General features: G+C 38.3%; 1 protein-coding gene across 1 annotated transcript in view; it reads left to right on the top strand.

The window, feature by feature from the left end:
• METTL25 (methyltransferase like 25) overlaps nt 1–24175 on the top strand; it is a 107850-nt gene that overhangs the window by 57950 nt on the left and 25725 nt on the right. Inside the window, exons 6-10 of the mRNA XM_018552908.1 lie at nt 1835–1929; nt 7440–7469; nt 9312–9385; nt 10708–10749; nt 12089–12182. Coding sequence (XP_018408410.1) covers nt 1835–1929; nt 7440–7469; nt 9312–9385; nt 10708–10749; nt 12089–12182 — 335 coding nt within the window. The remainder of the gene's footprint in view (nt 1–1834; nt 1930–7439; nt 7470–9311; nt 9386–10707; nt 10750–12088; nt 12183–24175) is intronic.

Below are 24175 nucleotides of genomic sequence, written 5' to 3'. Positions count from 1 at the left end.
GTGGAGCCTTTCCTAGGCAGAACTTCATGTTCTACTCTTGTCAGCCATGTACTATACAGGGTTAGACAATTGGGAGGCAGATTTCCTCAGCCTGCAGCACCTGGACCCAGGAGAATGTTCCCTGCGCCCAGATGTGTTCCAGGACTTGTGTTGCAGGTGTGGGACTCCCATTATGGACATCCTGGCCTTTCAACAACAGACAGGTCTGTATTCAGGCTCAGGACCCCCCTGTTGCAAGCAGTGGATTCTTTTGTTGGTCGGCGGGATCAGTATACCCAGTAGTTTTACTTTTAGCCATCACCTCAGTAATGCGAGTGTCTGATTTTCTAATCTTATCTTTCAAAGAACCCTTTTTGATCTTGCATAGGGACAAGGTTGTGTTGAGATCCAGGACATTCTTCTTGCCTAAGATAGTTTCTGCCTTTCACCTTAACCAGGACATTGTTCTCCCATCCCTCTATCGCGCTCCAGTTCATGAAAAGGAAATTTCCTGTCTGGATGTAGTCCAGGTGTACAACTCCCTTTTTTTAAATCCTCGATTGGCCCTGTAAGGAAGCCTCTGCTTCGCATTCCACCATTTGTAGGTATATTGGACAACAGAAAGACTTTGTGGCTTTTTGGGTATAGCTAGTCAATCCATACATTGAAGTAAGCATTAAAAACTAAATGATTTAGCATTTCATTTCTTTAATTGAAAGGCATATGTGCATAGCACATATCATTTGAACAACCTGTCATCTATCATGAACCTCAGCCTGGCACTTTGAAAATATTATGTTCTGAGAAATTTGCTATTTTGCATTTATTTCCTAAAGAGGTTTAACAGGCTAATGGAAATGTACAAAAAACATACGCATGATATTCGTAATCCATAGCAACCAATCATTTCTCTCTCTTGAAGCCAGATCTCTGAAAAAGTGAATTATAGTTTGTTTTTCTGCAATAAACACTTTTTTCCTTACCTTATCACAATATGTCTGGATGAGTGTTTATTAAAATGTCTGGAGCCCTGACAAAAGTACAGAGGAGAGAAAGAATAAATATGTTCTGATGAGTTAAGAACACAGCTCTACTCGTAATTGTAACTTTAGCAATCTCCTGAGGATGTTTTGATATTATGCCCTCACAGCCACTTTGATGTATTTCAGATGCAATTTTTTTTATCTCGATAACCATCTTTTTTTGCTTATGGCCTGCGTTAATTGGTTTCGGATCTTTTTTTTAATCAATCATTCCATTGTTTGTTTTTTTTTTGTTTTTTTTTCTGATAAGGCACCCAAATAAAAGTGAGCCAAATGAAATGATGCTCTTGGAAATTAAATAAATCTAAACATTTTGAAGAAACAACTGAGAGCTTTGCAGCTGCTCCAGGCTGGAAGAAAACAGATCAGGGACCTGGAGCATGCTTCTGACATGAACGTAAACAGAAAAACATAAATCACTTAGTAAAGATTTGCCAAGCTGTGTGTGGTTCAGAGCAAGAGTGTGTTAAATATGGATAATTTCATGGCATAATATGAATTATTGCAACGTGGACAGCATGCATTTTGTCTAAGGAATTCATTCTTTGTTAGTTCTTGTATATTGTTAGTCTACTTGTGTTAATAATAGACTGTTTACATATTCAAAATAAAGAAAAAAAAGCTTTTAAGAGTAAAAGACATAATATTGGAATGTCTACAACATTCAGAACCTAAGCAGAACAGTGTGTGTCTATCTTGTTAAGTTATTGAAATAGACTGTAAACATGGTTGACTTTTGCTGGTATATATGCAGGATATAAAGGAACACATTAGAGAATCCCTATTGTATATTTAACCTATTTGTATTCCAGATGATACAAGTGGAACATGGGGATTTCCTATGAGCAAGTATTTGAAGGAGAAGGGCTGCCACATTGGTCGGAATGCTAGAATGTCAGCTTGTTTGGTAAGTTGCCATGTTGTGACTTTAAAGCCACTTGTCAATATTAATGTTTTTTGATTGTTTGCTGTAGACTTGAGTAAAAACAACTGTTGAGCACAGATCCTTTCCATCATGCTAAACCAAGTCATGTACACAGCAAATTCAATTTAAAACAGACGTTTTGTAGCCAAAATATTATGTCTGTAGATGTAGCTAGTCAGTAAAACATCATTTCAGAAAATCTGACTTTCTTTGAAGCCTGTAGCTATGATTCACAGGATCCAGGCTAAATATTCTTTTTTTTTTTTAAAGTGAAAGTTTTCAGTCTGTAGTAGCTCACTATTGCCTGAATGAAAGATTGTAGTATGCTTTAGCAACCCTTTTCCACACGAGTAAACTCACAGACTGGATTATATACCATATACTTTAAAGTGACCCACGGCTCAATTTCAAAGTTTTTAAATTTAAAAAGTAAAAATCCTGCCTAAAGCTCACCAAACATGTTACAATCTGATTGTGCAATGTCCTTTAGATCTACCAACAACTACTTTATTTAGTACAAGGACCTGCCTGATTGGGTGCAGATTGATTAGATGGATTAGGTAAGTCCTCCTATTACATAGATTTGGTCAATCTAAAATTGATTGTACAAAAATTGTATGGTCAGATTGTAATGTGTGTAGATGCCTGATATAATTTTCATTAACCAACTTTGTTTTCTAAAAAATTAGGTCTGAAGCTCATTCACACCAGAGTGTTGTAGTAACAATTTCATCCCAACACACTCTACAAAGCACCTGTGCTGAAATGCAAATAATGCAGCATTCACTAAAATATGTGCATGGAGATGCGCTAGGCTCATTCTTTTTTTAAAAGGTGTTTATTTAGAATTTTGAAGAAACATTTCAATAAAAAAAAGAAGGGTAAACAAAACCTCAACAACCGCAACACACTGGTTGCAAGTAACAAAAAAACAACACCCATATACTCACACACACATTCACCAACACACACCTACACCAGCCCCTGCTATACAGTTCTCAGATGGCAACACCCAGCGCCAAAGTAATATACAATGTTAAAAACCGAAAGACAATCCCAATGTTCACACGTACGTTATTGGTCAAGGAAAAGCCAAGGACCACATATCTCTGAATTTACTGGAACAAGCCCTAATCTCATAATCATTTTTTATTTAGGGACATCCTCATCCAACAGACTCTTAAACATCTCTAGAAAAAGAGTTTGCCATTTTTTCTAACATAACAGAATTATAAAAGCACAACAATCAAAGTAGGGAACGCTCCACAGAATGGGAAAGAAACAGTTCCATAATACCCCAAAACATAATTGACGTGGTGAGAGGGAAAAAGATAACCAATTTGCACTGCAGTAGGTCATGGACCAGGACCAATAACCCAAAATGTGTGAACAATCCCAGAAAATGTAAAACAAGTCAGCAGGGCCAAATTGACAAACGGGAGCAACAAGCCGTGTCATAAAGTCCCATACATTTAAGCCTATGGGGATTGTAATATAGACCATGAATGAACTTAAAGTGACACTAAATCCTAACTATATTCAAAAATGTATCTTAGTTGTGTATCACTCGGCTGTGGATGCTCAAATCATCTCTGAATTTGGGCTGATACTGTCCTTCCTTCTGGAGGGTGGCTACTTTGGTTCCCCATGGTCTCAGTGTGTGTTGTAAAGTAGTCACTGCTCTAAGCTTACTCCAATGATAGACTATTATTTCAATACAAATTAGTAAACTATACATGAGAACCTGGAGTTGGGCTTTAATGACTAACTTAATCTAAAAGCAGTAAAACTCTTTTGTGTGTGTACTGGTAGATTATATTACAGGCTGGATATTTATATCTCCAAGACTCCATTATTGACAAATCCATAGTCTACTGTCTCTGCTTCTATAAACAAAAGTAGTGTGTGTTGAGCACATCTGATACGTGGGTAATTTGGGAGGGGGGAGAAGTTTTGTATATTCCCAATAGGGGGACAGTGGCATGTTGCTCTTTTTGTGGGCAGGTGAAAGTATTTTGCCAAACTGGAAACAAGAAAAGACACACAAGCGCCACAGCCAATAGATATTATAAAAATTAAAGTGACATTAAACCCTCAGATTTTTTAACATAATACAATACTGTAATGTGTGCCTTACTGTAATCCATGGTTGTTTCCCTTCTCTTTGATGCTCTTCCTTTTAAATCTGTATCTTTTCTCATGCTTGGAGAGAACTTCCCTTTTCAGCTCAGGGCCTCTTCCTGTAGTGCTGGCTCAGGTTACAGCCTATAGAAACGTGTACACAGACACCGTTTGAGACAAGGCAGTCTGCTGAAAAGGGAAGTTCTCTCCAAGCATGAGAACAGATTTAAAAGGAAGAGCATCAAAGAGAAGGGAAACTACCATGGATTACAGTAAGGCGCACATTACAGTATTGTTTTATGTTAAAAAATCTGAGGGTTTAATGTCACTTTAAGTGTTGAAGAGTAACAGTGTTGCACTCAATAGAATTGAACATTCGATAACAAGTAACCACAAATATCGGCCTGTGGAGGAGAGTTCTGTCCTGTTAAGAAAACATTGAATGGAATGTAACTGATGGCTGTGTGTGTGTGTGTGTGTGTGTGTTGCAAAAAAAGTACACTACCACAACACAAGAAGGGTGGCAGCGATGAGAAAGACTGAAATTGCACTTACATGAAGGTGTGTGAAAAGAAGCCTGTCTGATGTACAGATGGAGCCGTGGTGGCAGGTTAATCTACTGTCCTAGGCGGTGGAGAAAACAGCAGCTGGGTCCAGTGGACAGGTGTCTAATAATGGCAGCATGAATCCAGGTTTAGAGGCAAGGAAGAATAATCCGTCCTTTTGGGAGAGCTGTTATTGAGGGCTCTGTTGATCGACTTATCGTTACTTATTATCACGTTTTCAATTCTATTGAGTGCAACATTGTCACTCTCCAACACTTCATTTTTATAACATCCATTGGCTGTGGCGCTCTTGTGTGTCTTCTTGTTTCTGCTTCTTTCAAGACACTCTCTTGCACCTGGACACCACATTTTATTAGATGATTTTACACTGTAAACTAGAGTGTCATTCCAGAAACAGTCTAACAAATTATTCCATAACTTTTAAAGATGCTTGAAGCAAAACACTATCACTCACCCATATACACAGGTCAGTCATAAAATCTAATATATTAATCAATATTTCAAAAGACTCTTGGTTAGCTTGTCTAGCTCTGTTTTTATGGTTCATCATAAAAGTAGATTGACCATTATAGTACAATAATTACAAACAATTAAATTGTTGTACATGTTATAAAAATCAGATTGTATCGCTCCATCGTTTTGTATCATCCATCTGTTCTATTTTTTATAGATTTGCATTGTAGCTTGCCTTTGTTTGCATATTGACTTTGATTTTGATTTCCCCCTGACATTCACAGGCAGTAGTGCCAGAGAAATATGTAGTGTTAATAGATTTTAGGCGTAGAATGCAGAGAGAGATCCAGATATGACTTAGGCATTGATCAATTTGGAATGTTCAAAATATGACTTGTGTTAAGATTTTGAATAACACTTTTAATTTTCTGTGAAGTTGGAAGCAAAATGATTTTGTCCATTTTTGGTGTCTGTGAATTACCCACAGATGTGCTTTTTTATGTATTAAATTTAAAATGGTGTAACAATGGAATTAAACATAAAGTTGAATTGTGATGTATAATATGGTGTTTAAAAGTAATGAGCTGAATTCACTAGTCCTAAATGTGTTTGAACTGATGTCACTGCTCACTCAGAACTCCAAATCTAAGCAGTCCTGGAAACCCTCAGCTACTGTCAATGGTACGATTTGGGAGCTGTCATTCACTGAGCATGACGTCACCTGGTAGGAACAACTAACCTCTTCCTCCAGGCTGACAACACTGTAACGCATTAATAAGAGGCTGTTTAATCATACTGATGATAACAGTCCTGTAGTCCATGAGCCAAGGAGGGCCAGTGCTGTGCAAACTGTTGGTAATCCACAGTATACACAGTGGAACTAGGAAGATCAACAGGTAAGATCTACAGGAATATTATCCAGTTCCAGCTATGATCAGCTGCTGAGTTCCATCATCCAATTATTTGCAAGCAAAACATTTTTTCTTATTTTCTGTATAAATAACTAGTATCTGTTATCTTTTTGCACAGAGATTTTCTAACATTTTGGAAAAGCACTTACATATGGCCCAACTGTTTCTTGCAATGCACAAAACAGCCATTTGATCTGTTTTTGAGCTTTGCATGGCCACACTTCAGGTATTCACAGACCTAAGAACGGTCATCTGACTGACTGTTGTGCAGAGCCCCGTTTTTGGGAAATGAGAAGTAAGTTAGGAAAGTCCATACCACACAGATCGGGCTTGTCTGCACACGTTTGGCATTCTTTAATCAATTGTACAGATTTATTTTCTCATTCCTGCTATGATCAGTTAAATTGGCAATAATAAATGTTTGTGTGTGTGTGGGTACCTACACTGCCTGTCCAAAAAAAGTCACACACTAATATTTTGTTGGACCGCCTTTATCTTTGATTACGGCACGCATTTACCATAACATTTATTTCCATCCGGAATTGCAGTATTTTTTTCACCAAGATCTTGTAGTGATGTTGGGAAAGTTGGACTGCTTTGTAAAGTCTTCTCCACCACATCCCAAACATTCTCAATTGGGTTAAGGCGTGGACTCTGCGGTGGCCAATCCATGTGTGAAAATGATGTCTCGTGCTCTTCGAACTACCCTTTCACAATTTGAGCCCGATGAATCCTGGCATTGTCATCATGGAATATGCCCATGCCGTTAAGGAACAAAAAATCCATTGATGTAAAAAACTGGTCATACAGTATATTAGTTTTTCTCATTCTCATTTTTTGGCACATATATTGCTGAACCTCGACCTGTTATCCTTTGGAAGGCTCTTGCCTATTCGCTTACCTAAATCCAGGTGGTGACTTTTTTTTGGACAAGCAGAGTATATTCCTTTAGGGAAGGACTAAATCCTTAAACCAGTGTCATGTTTATATGAAGCAATGCAAATAAGCCAAATTGTTTCCACACACTTCTATTTTCACAGTAATTACATTATAAAATAAACATTATCTATGTAAACATATCAAGTTACCTGATTATGTCATTTGATGGAGACAGAAAAAAAAATCTTAAGTATGAAATCAGTGTGTAGAATTGGCTGCTGTCATGTGTTAGGCACATAGCCAAGTCTAATGGAATTTTCTTCTAGTCTGGAACTCTACATTTTTGTGAAAGTGTTTTTCCTATCTTCAGCTGCCTAAAATAAACTAAAAAAGCAATAAAAGGCCTGATTAACAACCTTACACACAAGGCTAACACATTGTTGAGCGTTTGTGTTTATTTAATGTCACATAATTAATCTGTTCACTCTGCCAGTACATTTATAACATTGTCTGACAAAAATGATAAACAAATGGGCCTTATCTTTTTTTGTTCCTACTCAAGGCTCTAGAGCGTGTTGCGGTCGGCCAAGGGGTAAGTAGTTTCGTTTACTGAATTTCATGCATCTGTCTTCTTTCTGATTTTAGTTCATGCATAACCTAAATGTGAACTTACAGTTCCCTATCTGCTTACGATAACTGATAAGATACATACAAACTTGGGAGCACTTCGGCATGTATGCTGTTTTACAGCTTTGATTGTTATGCGATATGACATTGCTTAACTTTGTTTATGTAAAAGAGCTGTTAATAGCATTCATGCATTATTATGTGTAGGTTTAAGAGCTAAACGGAAAAGAATATATTTAACATGAATGTAGTGCAATGATGTTGCCAATACCCAGCAACTTGTTAGTTTAACCGCTTGAAGACCAGGAGTTTAGGCCATTTTTCAGTGTTCAGCGTTGCAGTACTTTGACATTTATTCCGTCATACAACGCTGTACTGAAATGAATGTTATACCATTTTTTGGGGACAGATAGAGCTTTTTTTTTGGTGGTATTTAATCACCACTGGTGGTTTTATTTTTTACTATATTCAGGAGAAATTACTGAAAATTTTGAAAAAAAAAAAGTTTTTTTTTTACATTATGTTATAAAACAACTAATATTACCCACTTTTTTGGTTAATATAATAGACGGGGTCACGTCGGGTAAATAGACACCAAACATGTCAAGGCATTCAGTCCTGTGTCTCCTCAGTGTGCTGAGGAGTGCTCTCCTCCCTCCTCAGTCTACTGCAGAGTGATCTCCTCCCCTCCTTCCTCCTCAGTCTACTGCAGAGTGATCCCCTCCCTTCTCCGTAGTCTACTACAGAGTGATATCCTCCCCTCCCTCCTCCTCTGTGTACTGCAGAGTGATATCCTCCCCTCCCTCCTCCTCGTTCTACTGCAGAGTAATCTCCTCCCCTTTCTCCTCAGTGTACTGCGGAGTGCTCTCCTCCCCTCCCTCCTCCGTAGTCTACTGCAGAGTGCTCTCCTCCCCTCTCTCCTCAGTGTAGTGTGGAGAGGAGAGGACTTTGCACACACTGAGGTATCACAGCCCTCTGTATGCTGGGGGACAGCGGGGACTGGAAGCAGTACAGAAACTGAGCCTTGGTTGGGGGTTTTAATCTTTACACTGTCAAAATAATAAAGCTGGTGAAAGAGGGTTGTTTTACATTGTGTAATTATAACCCCCTGTTCTTCCAGCTAAATTGGTAGCAGTGTTAGGCCCCATTCCCATGAATGTGCACCGTGTTTATGCGTGTTCTGCATACACCCCGTGTTATTTAAGCCTGACCCCTGGACTCTGTATCATTTACTCCTGGCTCCTGCACTGTGTACATAATTCCACATTCTATATGTAGGTGCAAATTTTAAGCCCCTCCCACTGTTAGTATGATTTTGCCACACCCACAATTTACTACATGGGCCACCTTATTCTTCCCTGGGTAACCAAAGGGGAAGGGGTCCTTCCAGGTAGGCTGTATGGGGCCCCATGATTCCTAATGGCGGCCCTGGCCACCAAGTGGATATATACTGTAAGCTTACCCATGCTGCCATAAAACTAGTATTCTTGTACTTATTCTGATATTCTGATACACCCTTTTAAATGGTAGGCTTCCTAGAATTAAAAAAAATTATTGTGTTTATAATTGCTGGGACACATATTCCTACCCGTACACCCGCTGGGAAAATTTTGCAAATCAACAAAAACAAAAAAAAAATAAACCTGATATTGGATTTTTTTTAAAAATGGATCTGGTTTTGCTTCAGAGATATTAAATATCAGATCATTTATACATTTCTACAAAACAATTGCTCAAAGAATATTTGAGTTCTGCACATATTTTAAATGAATTATGTTGCCCATTTTTTACTTTTTGTTTTTACAAGCTTCCCACTGAGTCCTTGTTTTATCGAGCAGTGCTTCAGGTCATCTGCAAAGAAGTTTATGGAATCACGCAAAGGTATGGTCACTGACTTAAAATGCTGGTTCTGGTGAAAGGAATTTACTGGTGTGCTGAATAATTAAGTAGGCTGTGTGGATGGTTTTTACATAGGATTTTTAAGTATTTATTATATGGAAGCGAACCCATAAAGATCGCAGTTCACTTATATGCATTAGAGCATCAATAGAAAAATGCACAAAGGTTTTAGTCACAATGAACAAATAGCAGTGATCTGCTTTTTCCCATAGCAACCAATAAAGTTAGTTTTTTGACAGTTTGGAGCAGTCCAATAAAGGTTTACCTTACTGATGTGGCTTTTTCGTTTTACCTCATTGCACTTTTCCTCACCCTAGTAAAAAGAAAAAACCCTATATTATGTTTAAAGATGACCAGATGTATTTGAGACAGGTTTTTTAAGAATTAATATTGACTTTATTTTGCTTATAAAGAATACAGTAACTAAGAAAAGTGATGGTAACTAAGAAAAGTATTGGTATCAAATGTATGCTTTAAAAAAAAAATCTAACTTAGTCATGTTGATGGCATGAATGTAGGGCCTTATCCACACAGGGTTAAGTCGGACATACACATCCGTGCATGCACGTATCGGGCCATTCACCGTGTAGCAGCCTGTTCTTCTCTATGGGAGGACACGGCTGTACGCTGTCATACACACACCCGAACTGCACATCCGTGTGGGTCCATGTGTCCATGCCCAGATGCAGACAGGATCCACTGCAAGGGTTAATTTAAAAATCCTGGTTTTCTTCTGTAAAAAGAACGGGGAAAGTTTCTATTGACCCTTGCAGTGGAGCTACCCCTGAACTGCAAGGGTTAACTGCTCGTTTGTTTCTAGGTGCTCAAAAAGAGTTATACTTACCTGATCATTTCAGCTGGCTTGTACTTAGACTGGACCCTAGTGCCTCGCTCTCCCTCCTCTCTAGCGGTCTAAGAATCCTTGTGCTATCACGCTCTATACATGGGTATAGACGTGAGGATGCCGAGGAACATTCCATCTGCCCAGAAGAGACAGGCTTCAGTGAGCAGAGAAGCAGGGAATTGGCTCAACAGTTCGGGTGAGTATAACTTTTTTTTTTAGCACCAAGACAAGAACGAGCAGATAAGTTAACCCTTGCAGTGAGTAGTCCCTCTGCAAGGGTTAATAAAACTTTTCCCTGGCATTCTTCTTTAAAGCATAAGTATGATGGTGTATTTTAGTTTTTAAATCTTCTGATAATTAAGCTTTTTTTGGTTAAATGCACTATAACAATGTCTACTTTCTAAGCTCTATTTAAACTTACACATTATTTTACAAGTTTTAAAACTGTTTTTCCTTTAAGGTCCTATGCGATCGTCCCGCAGAGCAAGAATGTCCTTCAAATGTAAGAGGCTGATAAGATCATACATTTTATAGTTGGGAATCTTATTTTTCATCTGTGTTAGAATTTTTATATATAAAAAAAAAAAATTTGATATGGGGGGATTTAACTATGAAAGCATGAGATCATTGTATAAGACAGATTTGTAGGCAAAAATAAAACCTGACAACTGCTAGATTGTTTTTAAAAGGGGTCCTCACTCTTCCATCCCCAGTTATAGAACCATTGTCGCACCATTGTCTCCAGTTGTGCCACATATGCTCTGAAGTCTCATCTTTGATCTATAAGTACATTCATAGAATATTATTACATTCAAAAGTTATTAAAGTCCATATCGATCTTTTTTTTAAAGATGTCTTTATCCTCTTCTAAAAGAAAAAGGTAAAGCACTACTCACATTCTCCATAAGCAATACATTAAAACAGATCTCCAGGATTTTCAAAGGTTAACCCTTGCAGTGGTGCTAACCCCCACTGCAAAGATTAACTGCTTGTTTTGGTCTAGGGAGGGGAATTAAAAAAATGCACTCTTCAATCCTGCAGTGGTGACCGCGCACCTCTCTTCCCCTCCACTCTGGTTGTGGCATGTCCCTTGGTGTCCTTACGTTTAATGCACATGAATGGACCTTGCATAGATGTGATGACATCAGCAAGGCTTAGTCCACGTGAGCCCAGGGGAAAAGAGGCTGCTGGGACCGATCAAGCAGCCAGGAAGGATTAAGGATCAAGTAAGTATATTTGCTTTATTTGTGCCCTTAGACCAAAAGGAGCAGTTAACCTTTGCAGTGTGGGGGTAGCCCCATTGCGAGGGGTTAACTTTTGAAAATCCTGCAGTTCCTTTTTAAAATTAATTGCAATAGAAAATAAAATCATTTTGTGGTCGCTGGCTGAATGAAAATCTTTAATTCTTTCAGACACTTGCCAGAGCAAGTTTGCAGATCATGAATTATGACTTCAGTTGATGCATATCTATTCCAGATCAGTGACTTATAGTATTAAAACCAAGCACAGTTAACTACAATATTCAGCAACAGGTCAGCTTTGACAGCCCATGTATTTTTGTTTCTCACAGCCGGTCTCTTTTAAGCACCACTTTTTACATGACAGTGGCATGTCAGTCAAAATTAGAAGTTAGATTTCATCGTTCTGTCAGAAGTGGTCGATTACAGGTCTGTAGGAAACTCTTGTTTAAGCTAAGGGAGGTCTTCCGCTGAGGTAATTTTAGTTCAGTTTGGAAAACCATCTTTAAAAAACCACATTGTGATTTAGTTTTATTTATTTAAAATTTTGCTTACTCAATATTCAAAAACTCTTAATTTAAAATATTATGATTGTCCTTGCAGTGACCAACGTGTTGGAAAGATATTCTCCAAGTCATCAGGCTTCACTGACTATGTCAGGAAATCTCTGAAGAAATTTGGGCAAGATGATTCAAAGGTTAGTGTGATATTTGTGGGTTTAGTCCATTATCTTCATCTATTCATTATACAAAAGTGCCATATTTTTTAATACCGTAAAAAGTGTGCCCAGTCCAGAACAGGTATGTTTGTGACGCAGAGCTGATTCCCTGTGTAGAGTGCAGTGTACAGGTGGTGGATTACATATGAGATTTCACAGCAATGCTCTGCTGATGTAATCTTTGCAGGATGCGATGCTTGGGCACATTATATCAGTTTTGCCAAAGAGAACCAGAAAGTGGAAAATAGAAATTGTAAGTAAAATAACAATATGTTTGTTTAGCTCATGAATGTAAGATGCTCTCGTATCAGCATGGAGAGCTGTATGCTGATGTGATATTTAGTCAAATGGGGTAAAGGTCCACTTTAAGGAGTCAAGGAGCTGATTTCACCAATGAGAGGAGATGGCGGTGGAGGGAGAATTGTGAATGGGAAGTTAATGCTGGATGTGTGGAAGGATGTACTGTAAGTGGGGGGGTAATGTAATGTTAACGGCTGAGATTCTCAGCAGGAATGCTCTGTAAGCGGGGGCTGAGATAGCTGGGAAGGAATCCAGAAACACAGTACCTGTGACATTGTTTTTGGTTATTTTGGATCGGTGTGTTGTCAAGTTTCATTCTTAATTTCTGTTCCCGCATATCACTCACTGGCCTGAATTCACATATTGAACCTGGATTACTCAAGTATAATACCTGCTTTCATCTAGAGTGGAGGTCACAATTTGTGAAATCAGTAAGCTGCTCTTAAATACGTAATGTAATCAGCTGTTTATTACTAGGATCCAGTTGCTACCCTGAGAGGATTCTTAATAATTATGATATTTTATCTCCTAGTGAACAGTTCACTATTTTTATTAATCTAATTTATTTAGGTCTCTAGATTTCAGAAAAGTGAATGCACATTTGGAAAAAACAAAGAACACTCGAAGAAAACAGTTACATTGTAGAACAAACCTGTCAGGCCTATCACTTTTGATGCTCTTTTCTCATGGCATAGATGTTTCTCTGGATTCTGAGTTCACCACTTTTTTTCAGGCTGTACTTTTAAATATTCTTAATACAGGACTTACTGCTTCTTTGCATTATATGCTTGAGGTGGCTTTTTTTTGTGCGGTAGTTCAGCTTTCCATGCTTTGTGCCAAAAGGACGACTCCAAGATTGCAAAGACAGCAATAATGGATATGTCAGTTTATAAGCTAATATGCTGATGTTCTCATCTTAATTTAGATTATACAAACATTGCCTTATGATACCAGAAAATAAAATCTAGCCAATGCGTCCTGCCAAATTTTGCTATATATGCTTTATAGCCCAAGGATATTTTCTGTTGAAAGACATTTTTCATTAAATTATATTTAAATGAGTGATAAACCTTTTATCTCTGTAGTTTAACTTAAGTATCTGTTTCCATCTGTACACAACTGCAACAAATGAAAACAAATGTGTATTCTGGGAAACAAACCTGTATAGTTTTCTATAACTACATTAATTTAGTCTCAGTATATACATGTGTACAAAAATAGAAGGTAGCAGTATCAATTCATTTTGCTTAGATTTTTGTAAGCTTGTGTCCTTTTGTTAGGATGTTTAAACCACTCTACCATAACTATCTTTAGCAGTGGCTCTGTCACTCAGAAATGCTTAATTCCTACTTTCTAGAGTGGAACTGATGACAACACTCTATTTTCTCTCTGTCATTCAAAGATTTTTTTTGAAGAAGACATGGATAATTGAACAAGGCAGAGTAGCGCTGGTACTTGGAATAAGCTATTTTTCTCATTCAACCCACAAGCAGAACGAAAAAAAATAGAGCAGATTTCCCCATCAACACTACGAGTGTGTCGATTCAGAAATCTCCACTGTTTCCTTTGTATACTGACAGCGGCCGCCAGCCACTGTCAGAATACCCGAAGAGAGCCGGCAGCTCATTGGCTACCTGCTTTGTCCGTAGAAAGATTTTTCGACCTGTTCCTTCAATCAGCTGATCGAGGGATGCCGGCCAAAATTCAAGAATCGGACGAAAATTGCACACTGCATGGCGCCCTTTAGTCTGATTGATCCATAGTGTCCTTACTGTTGCTAAAGGAAACTGGTCATAAGACATATAGATTAGAGCTGTCAGAGGAAACTTGTAAAGCCTAAACTCTATACTTCAGATCAGTTGGTCAGTATAACAGCCAGAATGAGGTCTGTAATGGCAATGTCTATATTACTCTCAAGAGAGGTTTCCTTTCAGTTCACGACTCCTGCAAGGTGGATTTAAACGTTAGTAAGATGATAACCACTGACCATTTCAATAACTGGCGTGTATACCTAGTATAGTCCATAGAAGCTGCCTCTTTCATTAACACATTTTAAGATTTTTGTCATATTTATTACAAAGTGATTTCACAATATCCTGTAGATATACCAACAGATATATAGTTGAATGGCCTGCCTGATTGGATGGAAGCTGAATGTATTGTTTAGGAAAGTATTATTACATTGTTTTGGTAAAATGAGATTGTATACAGACTGTACAATAGCATTGTAATGTGTATGACCAGATTTAGTTAGACCTTTGCAAATTTTCTGAACCCGGCCAGTTTAATCTGCTAGCAGAAGTGAATATTATGTAATCCCAATTTGCATTCGGACAGAGCTCTAAGGTGGGAATATGCAAGACATAAAGTAGTTGTCACGTATCCAGAGTAAATCTGTCTGCTTCTCAGGTATCAAAAGATTAATTGCTTTTGTAAACTTTACCTCCTGTAAAATTTTTGCACACATTGGGCCAAAGTTATCATTACACGTGCAAGATTTTTACATGTTAGAGATTAAAATATAAGAACTGGTCACTAAGCATGTTTTATATTAGCACAATTCTGCTTTTAACTAGTAGGGCAGGACATTTAGAGGCCAGCATATGAACTTAGTGTTGCATATGTAACTCTTCCTTGTAAGGTTTACAGGTGTACGTCCTGTTCTGTGAAAAAAGCAACGCTTTCGCAGGGACACCTATACCAGCCTCCTTTCCCTTAAGGCTGTTATGCCTACCAGTACTTAGATGCTCCTAGGACCTAAAGCGTGGTGCTATATTCGCAGAAGTGGGATGCTACCCACCAACCCCAGAGAGAGTGTTCATATGCTGTGTCGTATGGCTTCAGGATAGTAAATGGTTCATGGTAGGCACAGTATGCAGGAGTGATTAGGAATAGTGACTGGCTGGAACCCAAGCTAGCAGGGTTCATTATCCAAGCAAGGTCCTGGCAGGCGGCAATCAGTAGTGTAATCCATTTGCCTGGCAAGGTTCAGAAAAGGTGGCAGTCAGTTGCGTATACGTTATCCAGGCAAGTGTCAGGGCAGGTAGCAATGAGCAGCGTATTTGTTATCCAGGAAAGGGTCAGGGCAGGTGATAGTCAGTTGTGTATCTGTTTTCAGGCAAGAGTTTAATCAAATTGAAACAGTCAGAAGCAAGGCACTTCACAAGGCTTTAGGTACAGGAGCCCAGGAAGCTAACGCTGGAGCCCTTGGCTCGTGATGTTCAAGTAGGATGCCACAGCACTGCCAGCCAATGAGAACACAGGTGGTGGAACAGGCAGCGTTATGCGACTGCCTAGCAACAAGGATGTCTCCTGCTGCCAGCCGGTGAAAGTAAAGGTGACGTTGCTGATAGCACAGTGCCTATTGGCTAGCAACTGCCCATGCTCAGGTGGGGAAAGAGTGCATATGAGTGGGACTCATGCTCCCAACACTCCAGCACTTTGCCTTTGGTGATAAATCGCTATTCCTTTGTTATTTCATCCCAGGCAGCATAATATTAATTTACTTCTGTCTGTTAAACTCCTTTTGTATAAAAAATATGCACACTTTGCCATTCTTCTACATTGCGCTTATTAATTAACACTTGTTAACGTTTGTTGCATTAATGCAGCCCATCTAGTTTGAATGGCCTGCCAATGCACAAGAACAGACAAACAAAACATATATGAAGCACATTTTTCTAATGCAGCGCACCACACCATTCAGGATAAACGCAAGTGTTAATACGCCTATTATCACAATTCAAAAGTATGATTCAGCCTTTACTGTCCTTGTACACCAGCAGATAATACACCTAGTCTTTGTTGGTAGAAAATATTAGCATTGGAACCCTGTTGTAACAGTAGAGTGCAGGTGGGAAATTAATCTTTCAAAACTGTATTCCACAAGTTTGGGTTATTTGCATAAGGCTCAAAGATGAAGTCACAGACCTGTAAAAGTCAGCATAGGTTTTGTGATGAAACATAATGGGGGGGGGGGAGGCAGATACATTTTGCAACAAAAATAGAGTAACATAATGTACGGGCAAACCCTTTCCAGTTTAAAGATCATTTGTGTGATGAGATGGATGGTTTGGGCTAGTAGATTTTATAAAGGAAAATTAATTACAGTTTGCATGTGTCAAGTCAGTGGCTGTCAGGCCAAAGCCCACTTCTGTTGTTGTCTTCAGCACCATCCTACTCTTCCTTAAAGTTATACCCTCTGGACCCGTTCCCGTAGCCAGTTCTCTATCCACGTACACACCACCTCATCTATGCCCAAAAGGTGTGTACATTTTAATGGCTCACATTGTAGGCTTCATTTTTTTTAATGAACTTATTAGTACTTAAATCTTCACAGAAAATTCACACTGACACTGGGATTGGATTGTAAAGCAGGCTACACAATATACTGTTTTTTTTGGGGGGGATGTCACTATGAATACTAATGAATAGGGGGTGGAGAGCTCAGTTGTAAATACACAGATTGCTTGCAGACTACAGAAGCGGCCATTTCCATGAGCCTATGAAGTGGAAATCTAAAAACGTAAGTTTCTGTGTTAATATAAAGCAACTTCATATGCCTGCTTCACGTAGACTTACTGTACATTGCTGCCATATGTTTTTTTTAAAATACCTCTTCAAAGGTGGCAATTGGCTTTAAGATATGCCTGCTGTTCAGCCTGCAGGTTGCACCAAAAAACTGTGCAAACTCTACTTAAGTCTGGATGATTGTTCTCTGTTTGTGCTAAACGTCCACGGCCTTGCTTCTTGTCATTATCTATATATGTTTCCTGCTCTTTTCAGGTGTTTATAGAAATATGTATATTAAAACTTTTCTTTGCACCATGGTGTTTGCATTCATTGTATTCAGTGGACTGTAATAGCAGCTTGATGCAGCAAATGTTGTTTTCTCTATGGCCATGTGGTTGTGTTTCTAACTTAATTTTCATTCAGTAAGAACACAGTGATACTTTATGGTTTCAATGCACACATTTGAAATCTGTAGCTCTGACCTCTGAAAGTGGAAATTGAGAGAGCAACTCATTTGTGGTGGGCAGAGTAATAAGAAAAGTCTGTTGTTTTGTGAAGAATGCTTTAGAAAGTATTTTTATGTTTCCACTGTCCCCTGCAGTGGGTATCATACTGGAGCTAAGTGATAGCAGCTGCCTCATTGTCACGGAACACTGGATGGAATCTTTGGCAGAAAGAATTTATTCCTCAAATTCTCTGGCATTGACACCCTCCTGACCAAGGCAAATGTCACAGTCTACCGAGCCCATATTTTGTATATGAATGTCATGTTTATTGCTTTTCCCAGCATTGTTTAACATGCTGTCACATGCTGTTAAGATTATCGTTTTTCCATTTTAATACTCAAAAAGTTTCCCACTATAACCGAGCAGTGTATCTAACAAAAATGGCTACCACTATTAAGTAAGTCACAATCTGAAGCAAATGTCTTATAAAGCTTAAAGTTCCTTGAACTTGGATAACACTGTTTTTCCTAAGTTTTATTGTAACTTTACTGTAAGCTCCTGGTAGTTTGCTAAGATCCTCCTCACTTCCCTCATGAGGGATGCCAAAGCACAACCTGGCTGTTCCGATTGTCGAAGTCAGAGAAGGATCAAAAAAAAGTAATGAAGTTGCAAATTGGGTAAGAGTAACGTACAGGTTCCCATAGAATTTACAACATCAAATGGTTTCACTTTTCTTTTTTAAAGGTAAGCCCACAATCCCATTATAAAAATTGTCTCCCCTATATCCATCACCATCACCTTTTGAGTGTTTGTATATGAAATTTAGGTCACAGAGTGGCTGTTTAATAAAAAAAAATCACTTAAAGAGAACCAGTAAGTACTAGAATAGCACAGCATTATCTCTAAGTAATTACATTAATGTTTTATTTATGTGTTCACTCCCTTCTGATTAGTAGTGTCAGGCTGTGTTTCAGGCAAGAGAGCTTGTTGGTTATTAGCCCTGAGATTAGCCAGGAGATAGGTCAGCCTCTGTGGGGGCTATAAAGCTTGACAGTGGGCTAACATTTCTGCTCTTACAGGAAGATACTTCAACTAAATAACACAGACATATATGACCGCTAGTTAACACTGTAATATTATACCTGCAGTGCGTTAATTCATAATCGTACAAATGCTAATTCCTGACTGGTCCCCTATAAGCTGATTGCAGACTGCTTACATACATATGTTTAAGTTCCTTTTGTTGAGGGGTTTTGGGCTTGTGCTGATGGGCAAATGTGTGTGTGTGGGGGGGGCGTTTTTTTGCGGGAGATCAAGCTTCATTATAATCGCCTGCCAAATTTGCGTGGTATCGGAAATTTGCGTGGTATAATAAGAAAAGCTACAGTGTCTTCATGGTGGAAGTCCCAGAAAATCTAAGCCAAATGGTCCCATTGTATCCTTGAGTTCAAGTGGAATCTAAGAGGTAGCTGTTGTTCCACCAGTGACCTCCTCACTGGAGTTTGGACTTCCCTGCTGGCTATCTCCATGTTATTAAACAGGTAGTTCCAGACACAAAAGAGGGTTGATGCTGGGTAATGGTGAATTGGAGTGTAAAAGACACAAGGAACTGAGCAGCTGGGGCAGGAGAGATGCTGGAGGGTGTGAGTGCTCTGGAGTCTAACAGGATTATTCACTAAAGGGTGAAGGGTTTGGAGAAGGCAGGAGAAGTGAACGAACTAGGACAACATAGCTGAATTGGAAAGTGAGTGGAATTAGATCATTTTTCCAAATCCGCTATTTTGATTTTTTATTTTTCCTGCCTTCTCCAAACCCTTCACCCTTTAGTGAATAATCCTGTTAGACTTCAGAGCACAGTCTGTGGATGTAGCAGAGGTCCCGCAGAGGCTGTGGGGGCAGAAGTGGTTAAGCAAAGACTGTGGGTGTTGCTGGGGTGTAGGAGTCTGTAGGAGTAGCTGACAGTGTACTGACAGTGCAGCAGAGTGTGAATGGTGCTGATGTGCAAAAGAGACTGTGAATGCTGTCCTCCTGATGGCTACAACAGCTGACAGTCCAACAAACACAGAGGATCACAGCATATTGTTGACCTTAGAAATGTCACTTTTTAAACAGCAACAGTTATAGCTGGTGGACGTACCACACATATTTGGAGGTAAAATGTGATTTTTATCTTTGGAATGCTGTCCCACCTTTATACTGCTCCCCTTGCGTACTGAAAACAGAGGCCGGGTGAGAACAATGCTGCAGGTGGACAATAGGTGTAATAGTGCAGACCAAACTTTATCAATTGCACAAATAAATATTTAAAAACATCATGTAATTTAGCCATGTGTCCCAACCCAGGTTTTGCCCTCTAGACTTCCTCAGGATAGGATCCAGTTAAGCCAATAGATCAACATGACAGCCAGATATCAGAAGAAAGTCAACAATGGGAACCTAAAAAATTATTTCATGAGAAGTGTACTTTATCTGTTTGTTATCACAGGTGTTGTGCTAGTGGTAAAGTAAAGGTTTTCTTGATAAGATACCTGTTACCTGAATTACTATTTTAAGTTATGAACCGCTATATAAGCATTCACACTTACAGGTTTGAGATTCTAAGGATTCATTCATGAGATTTTTGAGCTCAACACAATAACAGAATTTATTGGTATATAGTATCAAGACTTAAATACAATGAACCAACAATCTATTTAACTACAACATACAAAGAAAAGATTTAAACATGCCAAATACCCAGACATTGGTATCTAACCGACAAACAGACATACAGTTAAGTGGGGGAAAGATTATATGTATAGTTACCCATTAATCGTCACATGAGGCCCCATCCTGGTGAAAAGAGGCCTAGCTGCTTTTTCCAGTCATTAATATACCCCTGGTGTCCATAGGGATGCATGGCACATCTCCCATTGGTTGCCTCCCAAGGCCTAATGGAGATTGGAGGGTTTCCAAGACCCTCTTTACAACTCCACACCCCTCTCTACGATTGGCCAGTCTACTTGTTATTAGATCAAAGGGTCTTGGCTCAGGAAAAACCTGATTACCAGCCCTATTTGCAATTCATTGGGCCTGCCACTCCCCTCCACCGTGATAAGCACAACAAAGACTTTATTTCCCTACTAGCTATCAACACCTCAGGGGAAATATTTAAAACAAGAAATAAAACTATATACATATGTCTTATGAAGATTTGACATAAACTCATAAGGTAACAATACCCCCATCCTGCTGATAAGGCACACATCTTTCCACGCTACTCCATTTGCTTGCCAGAACTCTTGGGAATACCAAGTACTTCCAGTTTTCAGGGAATGTGTGTCCTTTCCCCACTCTTCCAACTGTACATTGCTTCCCGCCTAAACAGGCAATCACCAGGCGCTTTAAATCCATGTCATGTGGGAGAGGAAGGTCTTTAGCCCTGTGTAGGCTTAGACACAGACCAACTCTGAGCTTACACAGTGCTGTTCATTCAGAGTTCTGGCAAGCAAATAGGGCAGTTGGGGAATGCTGAGAACGTCCATATGACCACAAGGGGGGCTATTAATGGTGCATGTCACTATGCTCTTAATGGGTAAATTAAGAGATTCACATTACAAAATATTTTGCTCTTTTTGGTCAGAATGTTATTACAGTTTTAAAAAATTGGTACTCTGGAGAGAAAAGAAGATAATAGCTACATATTAAATATTGATAAAGGCAGCAGAGACTTTCTGACCTTATCCAGTCATTCAAAAGGCTTGCTTTTGTTTTGCTAGACAAACACTCAGAAATAAAAAACGAAATAAAAAAAGTCTTTCATTGCATGCATTGGGGGTGGGTGGGATGTTATTAGCACCCTATTTAGGCTTTTGTGTGTTATTACTGTAATTTCTATATACTGTATGTGAAGATAAAGATGACAGCCGTAAAGCTTATCTCTTTAGAAACAAGTTGTTTGTGGCAACTCCCATATTTCTGCAATAATTGGGTTCTTTTTTAATTACAGAGAGTTGATTTTTTTTCTGAACCACATCTGACAGTTATATTTATGAGACTTGGACCAAGCAGAAACTCCCAATAATCACTTTCTAGCCAGGAGTTGTCTTTTTGTATTATGGCTCTTTTATCCCTTTAAAGTATGAGGGTAATCAAAATCGTTGCAACAAGAACAACATTTTAAGGGTTTTGTATGCAATGGTTTATTCGACTTTTATTAATTAGCTTTTAAACTATGTTGCATGCCAAAATTTATTGTTTATATTTATACATATTTATTTTCACACTTTTAGGGCATATCGGACCTTCATGTAGTAATATGTTTTTTAAATACCCTAAATATCATGCATTTGTGTCTGGAGCAGTTTCATTAGGATCATACTACATTAATGTTCCTTCAAGTGCAGCAATTCAGAGTGTCTTAGGAATTACATCACCAAATTGAAACTCCTGTTGTAGGGGATGCCTGAAATTTGATGTTAGGGCAGATTTCTAGGAAAAACAGCAAGTCAGTTACACAAGCAAGATACAACATTTTTGGAGGAGTTCTGTACATATACTGTACCTTTTCTAGAATTTTTTTAAACTGCATTTTTTTTTTTTTTTTTTAAATCACAGTGACTCCTAAGTGAAATAGAATGCCAGTTTTAGTAGAATTTAGTTACCAGTTATGTATGTTGCATCATTTTTAAGCAAAAGCATAGTTCAGTTAATTTATATAGACATTGTCTTGATGTTGTATAGACATGGCCTGGATATTGTGGAGGAATATTTAAAGTGTAATTTTTCACTGATGCATGAGTGATGCTAATTGAAAAAGACCTGGGGGGGGCAGTAACTAAGAATAATTAAAAGGACCTTCCATTAAAATAACCTCAACCCAAAGTCAAATCGCCTGCAATCACAGTTTAAATATAAAAAAGCTACATTTACAATGACATCAACAGCTTCCAACAATTTAGGTGGCATTGTTGATGTCCTTGTGTCTCACTGCTGCCTCTTGGGGTAGCTGAGTGCTCAAATACCATAAGAATGCACTGCAGACCATTGCAGGAGTGTATTCTCATGCGATATCAAGGGCCCAGCTATCCCAGGAGGCAGCAGTGAGGCACGGTGAGGTCACCTGCAACTCCCAAAAGCATTGGAAGCTGGGGCCAATGTAAAGGTGGTCATACATTAGTAGATTTTTGGTAGACCATTTTCATTTCTGCCACAAACCCTCATTTGATTATAGCTTGAATACCCCATGAAGCATAGTCAAATGTCGATTTCGGAAATCGTTTGTTAACCATACTAAACAACCAATTTTTGACGAATGACGGAAATAATTTCGGTTTGCGCATGTTCTGTGTTCCTGCTAGGATTTTTGACAAACGGAAACCCCACTGATTCATCGATTTTCATTCTGGCAGAGAAATATTTTCCAACTTGACTGATTTGAAAAAAATGTATCACAATATCAAAAATGAAAATCGGTGATGTACCATCATGTTCGATTTTCGTTTGAAGGACCGTTTGTTTACGATTTCTGAATGAAAATCGTACAATGTAAGGCCACCATTTTTTTTTTCTTCTCCTCAGCAACAACTGTATTTTTAAATTACTATTGATGGTGATTTGATTTGGGGGGTTCTCAGTGGACTGGACCTTTCATTTTCATGGAAGGTCCACTTTATTATAGTAGGCAGTTTTGTTTAACTGTTGCAAAAAAAGTGTCATTTACTGCTTTTTGAACACTGTAAAGTTAGGGGAAGCTACAGTAGATTGAGTTTTCTGTAGCTCCTGCTGAACATCTGAAGCTAATACATTTTGAAGCATTGCAGATGCAATTGATTATGTGTAAAGCATGCAAATGAGGACATGTACTTCATTCTGTCCCTCTGTATAATGTTCACTTTTGAATGCAGATCTGTTAAAATGTTAATGGATGGGTTAGTTATTTTACGTTGTTATTAGCTGAAAGGCATTTAATAGAAGACTGTGAAATATATTAATATAATTTATTTTATTCCCGTTAAAAAAAATTACAAAATTAATTTCCTACTTTTGCAGTGAGGTGCACAATTTTTTTTTCTTTTAATCTGATGCAAGCTGTTTTTCCATTGTTTAGCAATTATTAAAACATAGGACATTTTTATTTAAGAAATAAAACATTACCGCAGATAATTCTCTGAAATTTCCTGTTATCGTAGGCATTTTTGAAATACACCATTTATACTTTTTTTTTAAGTAAAACAGCACAGTTAAAAAGTACTTTCTGCATTTATATATGTGCAACTTTTTGACACTTCATTGGATAGATGACTTTATCAGTTCTAGTGTAAAGTGAACATGAAAGAGAAACAAAAATACCATATTAACAGTTGTGTTACTTTTATTGATCTAATTCAATCTATCTCAACCTTTTTACCCTGGAGCCATTAAAACAATATTCAGATCTCCGAGAACCCCAGCTAAAAATTATTATAACTACAGCTCATGGTACATTAGTGTGATCAGTAAATTGCAGACCATTTTAAATAAAAGACTAAAGAATGTGGCGTGTCTAGAATATTTTAGACTCAGAGCAGATAATTTTTTAACACTCTACCCTGCTCTGTACAATACAATTATTTTCAGTAATAATGTTTAAGTGAATATTGAATGATGAATATTAATAACAGAATAGGAACATAGGCAGTACAAATTGTAGTGTACTCTAACATTTGTGATCAGTGTAGAAGTGACCTCTTATGT

This window comes from Nanorana parkeri, unplaced genomic scaffold (genome assembly GCF_000935625.1).
Source record: "Nanorana parkeri isolate BGI_ZX_2015 unplaced genomic scaffold, ASM93562v1 scaffold101, whole genome shotgun sequence".
Classification (NCBI taxonomy): domain Eukaryota; kingdom Metazoa; phylum Chordata; class Amphibia; order Anura; family Dicroglossidae; genus Nanorana; species Nanorana parkeri.
This window is presented reverse-complemented; position numbering and strand designations above follow the sequence as displayed.